Source organism: Monopterus albus, unplaced genomic scaffold (genome assembly GCF_001952655.1).
Source record: "Monopterus albus unplaced genomic scaffold, M_albus_1.0 scaffold70.1, whole genome shotgun sequence".
NCBI classification, from domain to species: Eukaryota; Metazoa; Chordata; class Actinopteri; order Synbranchiformes; family Synbranchidae; genus Monopterus; species Monopterus albus.
The window spans coordinates 701,038-709,730 of record NW_018127950.1 but is presented as its reverse complement, the minus strand read 5'-3'; the positions used below and the strand labels follow the sequence as shown (position 1 = coordinate 709,730).

At 39.3% G+C, this 8,693-nt stretch overlaps 1 protein-coding gene across 1 annotated transcript in view; it reads right to left on the bottom strand.

Moving 5' to 3' along the window:
* Positions 1–6,884, bottom strand: part of LOC109963196 (perforin-1-like) — an 8,994-nt gene extending 2,110 nt beyond the window's left edge. Inside the window, 4 exon segments of the mRNA XM_020605543.1 lie at positions 5,324–5,535; positions 5,649–5,787; positions 5,920–6,495; positions 6,871–6,884. Of these exon segments, the coding sequence (XP_020461199.1) occupies positions 5,324–5,535; positions 5,649–5,787; positions 5,920–6,452 (884 nt within the window). The 5' untranslated portion in view covers positions 6,453–6,495; positions 6,871–6,884.
* Positions 6,885–8,693: the final 1,809 nt, after the last annotated feature.

Sequence of the window (8,693 nt, the reverse complement as noted above, 5' to 3'; positions counted from 1 at the left end):
TTTGATGAAGTTTTTTTTTCTATTCATTCACCTTTGTGATGTAATGGGTTCCGAAGTTGTCAATCAGTTTGTAATATCGTTGCTTGTAATCTGGGCTGTAGATTTTGGGGAGCTTGTTAACCGCTATTAAAAACTCTTTATGCAGCTTTGGAGTGTTGGACACTCGATAGCTGTTCACAGTGAGAAACCAGACAAGACAGAAGGCAGATCAGTATGAAACAGGTGTATAACAGTGTTACACTTATTTTCACAAGTAGCTGGATATGTGAAGACAAGTTTCATCTAACTCTTTATCTTCTTACCTGTAGTACTCACAGAACATGCTTTGAGTTGTGAAGCTGAACCTGTCATTCCTTGTTTTCTCCATGGAATATTCAGCCAGTTTAGAGTGGGTACCACCAAGCATCAATGAGCCACCTTTTTCTTTCACATCAACATCTAGATTGACCTTCCAGTTGTTTTCAACTTCAGCATTGCTGGAACTGACTAGAGACTCACTGGATCGGTGGAGTTTACTGGCTATTTTCATGCTGCAGGACTGCTTTGGCCTCCAGTCCACAACGGACAAAGGGAGCTTTTGCTTTTTGTTCTCCAGATAAGGGTTGCTACATAGGGTGCATCTTTTGTCCTTGCGTTTCCACTGATTCATGTCGATCACGAAGGCCCCCTTACGTTCCATTCTGGTGATATCAAAGCCTTCCCCGGCCAAATCAGAACCTGGAGCAAATTCTGCCTCTAGGCACTGTCTGGGTGTCCCTTCTGTGCATGACTGATATGTACATGGTGGTAGGGACAGCATGAGACCAGCACAGATGCAAATATTCAACAGGAACATTTTCTTAAGTTGGATGCAATGTGATGCAGACTGATGGTTTATCCTGGAAAAAAGTTGAATAAATAAGCAAGTTAAGAAGTTTCTTACTACATCAAGTTGCTCGCGGGATGAGAAGTAACTCTGTCACTTCTTTGTAAAGAAGTGTCTGACATTTTCTGGCCTGGTATTATATGCAGTAATAAACATCTCTTTAGTAAACTGTTATCTCCCATCCTCCTTCAAATATCAGCAATATACATCAGCCAATCTCAAAATTGTGATTTTTTTATGTGACATCTTGGTAGAAGCTTTTCTTTTGACTCAGGGAATAATTTGAATTCCTTTAGACCTTTCTGCTGCTTTTAATAATGTTTACCGTTCTGTTTTTTGGGGTCTTTCAATTGTAGTCATACTTTCTATTTGAGTCTATAGATTGGTTTCATTTTTGAATAGTAACTTTTTGCCTCCCTTTATTTTTGTCTCTTGTGGTGTACCTCAAGGCTCTTTTGGAGGACCTCTTTTATTTTGTTGTACTTTGGTCTGCTTTTAGGAAACATCCCATCCCATTGGTTTTTGCATGTTTTATGAGGAAGGAAATACAGTCAACACATTTGTTTGACTCAAAGACATTTTGATGAAAAAAAGAACTTCATATAAACCTAACATTTGTTTGCATATGCTCCATGCTGTTTGTATTCAATAAAACTTGACAGGGCACCTTTAAATCTCTTCTTAATTGCCTAAAGGATGTCAAGCACTAGATGGCCGGAAACTTTCTCCACCTAAATGAGAATCATATAAAATTCTCATAAAAGTCAAAACACCTCATTTTAAGCCTCCCAGTTTCCACCATTGGTTTAACTAGACAAGGTGTCATTTTGAATCTGGTTTAAATTTTGACAAAGTTTGTAATTTACAGTACAGTAGCTTTTTCCAAACTAGAGCTAATTCAAAAATAAAACCTTATCTGTCTTTTAGGGATCAGGAGACTGCTTTAAAAGTTTAATCTCCTCACATCTTGACTACTGTAACATTCTTTTTGTGTCAGTCAGTCATCTTTGTCTCTCCTGTGACTTGTACCAAGAAGAGAGACCAGTGAAATATAGCAATTGTATCGAGAGTTTTTTTTTATTGCTTTGAAGCACTGCTTGGATTGGCACAAGTGTGTATCTCAAATCTCTATAATCCAATTTAAGATTTCTTAGATCTTCAAATGAACTGCTCCTTTCAGTTTTACTTAGTCACAATTTAAAGATCATAAAACATGAGAATGAGGAGTATTTTACCTTACTGTCAGGTCTTTCCAATTCATTAACCCTTTTAAAAGTTTGTTTTAATATCTTAACATATTTAAAAACCCACATATGGTTAGGTATATTCAAATAAAGTTAAAGAATACTGCGAGCAGTTTGGCATAGACTCACCCTTGTCTTGCCTTGTTCATGCTGCATATGTGAAACTGTGAGCACGAACGTCAGTGCTTTGTATTTAATAGTCAAAAGAGAGATGCAGATGGCGGTGAGTGTGAGGTGACAGTGGTCTTCAAGAGCGCAGTGGAAAATGTGGTTTGACATGCTGAGTAGATCCAGTACTGAGGAGGAGGAGCTGGTGGTCTATAGACATATTCAAAGAGACAGTTGCAGCATCAAAGTTAGGCTGCCTTTCCAGTCAGTAGTGAACAAAAGACCACAAAGCCATCATTTCTCTGAAGTGGTGGTGGCCTTTGGCCATAGCTACTGGCTGAGAACAGGTGACCGTCACACACAAATGAACAGTTTCCTAAGTATATCACAAACACGAAGTAGTTATGTATGATGAGCTGTGATAAAACTTAAGTGAGTCCTGTGGGAGAAGTAGGTACCAAAGGTGATGGCTTCAGCAAGAAATGCTTCAGTATGAATGTGTGAGTATTTTACCATGTTAAAAAAACATTTATTTTTGAATACTCAATAAAAGCAATTCATGTAGAAATTCATAGAGAAGAAGGCATTACAATTACAAACAAGGTAATAATAACAACAAATTAAAACTAAAATACATGGACTCATGTATTAAAAAACTTAAATCAGCATGAATGCTGTATTAAACAGCAATGCATTATGGAGAAGCACTAACTAAAATATGAAACATTTTAAACATATACACTCTTCATCAATGGACTGGTCCAAATATAAAACACTGCTAACCTTCGCTCATCTCACCCTCTTTAGAAATGGAAGTTAAATTTTGTAAAAAATCTACAAGGCAATTTTATGATTTTGTTTCAGCATGTCACGAAGTGTTCCAGATCGATTGTCATGTCCGATGCCCTACAACTGTTGGGTTGAGCTGTTATCAGGTTTAAATTGCATAACTTGAACCTGGCATAAAACACACTAGTGCACATTATAGATGCTTGTAGCTATAGAAGCAATAAAATGCTGAAAATGCAAAGAGGAAAAAACATTAAAAATACTGCAAAAATAAGGATGTAAGTAAAAGCCACACTGAATCAAACTTACATTTCCACGACTGCAGAAACTTTAAGATGATCAAGAACATATTCTCTGTGGACAACCATGCCAGTGTCGGCAGGATAGTGAGCACTGTATGATGAAAATGGCATGATATGAAACTGCTTTTTCTGTATAGCATGTATTAACAGTCTCAAACAAGTTCTAATTTTACTTTTGGGTAATACTGTATAAGAAAGCTTGAACACACAAGATATCAGGGATGTTTTCCTAATATTGATTTGCACTTTGTCAGTTATTTTCTAACAGATGTATTTCTGATTTTTTGTTGTCACTAGAGATTTAATGTGGGATAAGAGTGATAGATAATCAGTGACGTGCGGTGAGGTTGACAGCTGGTGAGGCACTCACTCTTTTACTGTCAGAGGTTCAAATACAAATGAACCGTTAACAAATTGTCTGTTAACAGACAATGCGTTATGTTTTATATCTCATATCAGCATTCTTCACACAAACGTGACCCATATTTAATTTGAGGTTAAAATTTATTCCAGTTGAGCTTATTTCTAACTAGAACTAATAAAGGTTTATGGTCTTACCTTTATGGTCTTAAATGGTCTTATATTTGTATAGCGCCTTTCTATGCTTTACAGCACACTCAAAGCGCTAACTTGTACACAAAATCCATTTGTCAGCTGGTATGTATTACAAACCCTTTTACCGTTCGAATCCAATATTAAAACAAATGTTTTCAATAAAGAAGATCCTTCTGGACAAAAATGTCCAGACTGTCTAAAATGTTTTGATTGAAAGTCCAGATTTGATTCGAACGGCAAAAGGGCCTACAACACACACCAGCCGACAAATATTAACATTTATTATATTTTATGTTTAACTTTTTTTTCTTTTCAAGATTGACAAGGGAGGCTCTGCCTCACCTGCCTCCCCTGACCGCACGTCACTGTAGATAATAACTTTCACTTAGATTAACCTCATGAATGTTGTAAAATGATGCTAATGCCTTGAACATTAGCCTCATTACAGGCAAGCATGGGTGTTACAGTATATCATATTTTGAATCTCTGTAGTAAGACTGGTTTCTCCATGGATTCGGCTCATCCACAAACACACCCATCTCTCTCAGCATAGCCTTTGGGACAGGGTGAGCATGACGGGACACATACAGCTTCTTCAGACTTTGACTCATAGGTGAAGGTTTATAGTCCATGCAGGAACTTCCACTCAGACTCGGAGCACATTTCACCTCCCATTTGTAGAACAGCCGGCCATGGTGCAGAGCACAGAGATCCTCCTTAACTCCAGCAGACACAACTCGCTCACACTGTCCCAACAGGTCGTCGTCCCAGTTGTTGTCCTGATCCCACACTTCAAATTTCACTCTTTGTCCTGAGGACACATCCCGAGGGCCAAGGTCGACAACCACAGCCCAGCGTGGGTTGTTGTTGTTGTAAATGACAGGGGAACGCTGGACCATCAGTCCGTTGAAAAACACTTTTACATAACCATCTGTGGATGTGAAGTAGTCTCCCCACAGTCCCTCGGCCCGTTGTACAGTTACGATGACCCGTGCCATGCCCTTGCGCGTTGGGCAGCAGTCTTGGTTTACAGCAGGGTCATTGTGGCATTGGCAGACGCAGGAATCTCTGGAGTCGCTCTTGATGCCGGCCTGACAGGGCTCACTACAGTTCTTCCACAGGCCTTTTTCCAGGATGTAATGGCTGATGGCCAAGCGCATGTTCTTCCTGACAGAGGTATTTACAGGCAGTAATTCATGCAGCGAGTCCAGTGAATATGAGACCACGTCTGGATTCTGTGGCAGTGTGTTCATCCACTCCTTGTAGGCTGATGGATTTTTGTCAGCAGAGAATAGAAGATCTGGCTCTGGGGTGTGGCCCCCCTTTATTTCTGTGAACCTGTAGAAAAGAGAGATGCTTCAACAGCTGAGCCACATGAGCTTTTCTGCAGCAAAAACTAGTCATTAAGTAGCACAAATAAGTAGAAAATGTGATAATTGAATGAGAAGAATATTCTTTACCTGTCATTGAAGAGGCTGGAGAAGGATGTCTTACTTTCAGTCTTCTCAATGTCCTTCTTGCAGTGCTTTGTTTCAGCTTTTACTGTGGCTTTGATGCTGACGGATGCCTCAGCTTCCAGGCACATCTGCACCTCCTCCGAGCTGAGGCCCTGCAGGCTGGCCTGGCACTGCCTGATGCTGGTCACTGATTGAACACTTCCTCCCAGCTTCACCTGGAATTATATGATACATGTGTTACTTTCTACATTTTTTTCAGTATATGTGTGTTTATATATATATATATTATTTTTTTTTTTTGATGAAGTTGCTTTTTCTATTCATTCACCTTTGTGATGTAATGGGTTCCGAAGTTGTCAATCAGTTTGTAATATCGTTGCTTGTAATCTGGGCTGTAGATTTTGGGGAGCTTGTTAACCGCTATTAAAAACTCTTTATGCAGCTTTGGAGTGTTGGACACTCGATAGCTGTTCACAGTGAGAAACCAGACAAGACAGAAGGCAGATCAGTATGAAACAGGTGTATAACAGTGTTACACTTATTTTCACAAGTAGCTGGATATGTGAAGACAAGTTTCATCTAACTCTTTATCTTCTTACCTGTAGTACTCACAGAACATGCTTTGAGTTGTGAAGCTGAATTTGTCATCCTTTGTTTTTCCCATGGAATAATCAGCCAGTTTAGAGTGGGTACCAGCGAACATAAAAGAGGCACCTTTATTCCCTACTTTAAGATCTAGATTGACCTTCCAGTTGTTTTCAACTGCAAAGGAGCTGGAACTGACTAGAGACTCACTGGATCGGTGGAGTTTACTGGCTATTTTCATGCTGCAGGACTGCTTTGGCCTCCAGTCCACAACGGACAAAGGGAGCTTTTGCTTTTTGTTCTCCAGATAAGGGTTGCTACATAGGGTGCATCTTTTGTCCTTGCGTTTCCACTGATTCATGTCGATCACGAAGGCCCCCTTACGTTCCATTCTGGTGATATCAAAGCCTTCCCCGGCCAAATCAGAACCTGGAGCAAATTCTGCCTCTAGGCACTGTCTGGGTGTCCCTTCTGTGCATGACTGATATGTACATGGTGGTAGGGACAGCATGAGACCAGCACAGATGCAAATATTCAACAGGAACATTTTCTTAAGTTGGATGCAATGTGATGCAGACTGATGGTTTATCCTGGAAAAGAAACATCTTAGTTGAACAAACATGAGCAAGTGAAGCAGTTCATTACTGTAGCACAAGCTGCCCAGTGGTCAGGTCTAACAGACTAAAATAGAATTCCATGAAGTCGCCTTGAACACTTTCTACCACATGCTAAATAAATTAAGCATAACAGTATGTTCACTTAATAGCAGCATCTTTCTGTCAACCCTGGAAAATACTAATACATTTTCAACAGCATCCAGCGTCCCTTTGGACTGACTTTTGGTACCACTGTGGCACGTAATTTTTATGCGCAACTTTATAATAAAAATATCCTGGTCTCACCATCTTAAGACTATAATTTATACAGGATTTTCACACATAGTTAGAGAAGCAACCACACCATACCTTTCTGTGCTGTGCTTCAGTGGTTACCTGTGAATTTCACATTTTGCCTTTTAAAAAAATTATTTTGTACCATTCTAATTGTTATATAATTATTAATATTAGTAGTAAGTAGCAGTATTACTATTCAAAAGCCCACTGAAAGTCAAACATTTTGAAATAAAGTTCAAGAATATTTCAAAATGAGAAAATCTTTGTAGCCTCACCTTTGCTTTGCGTGTTCATGCTGCATGCATGAATTTGACTGAGCATCAGTATCAGTCCTTTCTGTTTTTAAAGACAAGGACATAGGGCTGAGCATAATGTGGAGGTGATGTGGTATTGACAATGGAACAAAATGTGGTGACGGTTCAAAACCTGTGAAGTTAATTTGTTGCTTTTCTCACATTTGATAGTAGGTGTGAAGCGGTGAAAATAACACAGTGGTGTGACTGCACCGGTGGGCCCCCAGGACAACATCAATATTCAGATAATGTACATCAACAATGTACAGCAATACCAAGTCAGTTGAAGAAGTAATTACATGCTACCATTAACGTTATCATTATTTTACCTTCTCATATGTTATAGTTGCATTTACACCACCCACGGAGCCTGCAACGTTACGTAAATCAAACACACCCTCCCAGCATTTATTACTGTAGAACCTCAGCTAGCTTCAGAAAAAAAGCATCGTGCATTCATTCAAAATGCCACAGACATACAAAGGCAAGTGTGGTGCTCAAAGAGAAAGGAGAACCAAGATTTGAAAGTTTAGTTTAGTTGAAAGTGTAGTTACATTTCAAAACTTAAGCAACTGTATTCTTTTTTTGGTTTGTCAACAACCGTGGGCAAAGATGACCTAACATTAGCTAAAAAAACAGAAGACGCCCTGGTTAGCAGACCAGTGGTCCCTCCTTCATTACCATGGAACTGTACACTGGACTTTTCCATTTTAGAAGCCAAGAAATTTGACCAAGACTGATGATGGAGAATATTCCATAGCACCAGACCAGCAGAATGTTGTGAGTACAGTCACTGGTTTCTATCTGCTGATGAGCAAGTTAGTGATGCAGTTTTGTGTGTGTTCACATTAGGTGATGTTCAGAAATGTGCAGACTTAGTGAGGTGAAGTGTAATTTTTTTAGGAGTCTATTGTTTGTTGTCCTTTTAAAGGAGTTGAATTATGGCATGAGGGCCTGGTAGTATGGTCTGCACCTGGGCCCGGAGCTATGTTGTTCCACCACTGCACAGTAATAATCAATTTGTTAAGACTATCACAAAAAAAATTGTAGTGAACCCCCTTTGAGAAAATACTAACATAGAAGAATCTACATTACAGTTTTTCTCAAATGCTAAAACACAAAAGCCAATCCTCTAAACCAAATGACCAGTTGTCTAAACACATTTACTAAATCTAGCCATCATTTTCCAATATCATAAACACATTTCACATGAAGACACAATTCACAAAACACAATCCTCCGTTCTCATAAATCTTAACACATTTTTCTTTGCTAAAACACAAGTTGCAAAAGAACTCTGCTCATATTCTCAAATGAAAGCTCATGTGGTGCAAAATGCTTGCCACAGTCAGCAATATTTGAACACAATGAACACACCTGGCGTCATTCATTACACACAACGACTCCAAATTGAAGACACTTGTTGCTAATGCTGTGACCACATGTACAAAAGCAAGTTCAGAGTGCACAGTTTGCTGAAGATTCCAAACAAACACAATGGATGAAGGCAGAGTCAGAGGAAGAGGAATTCGAGTCAGAGGAGGGAGAAGAGCTGGCCATGGAAGAAGAGGAGCAGGCCAACGAGGAAGAGGAGTTCAAATC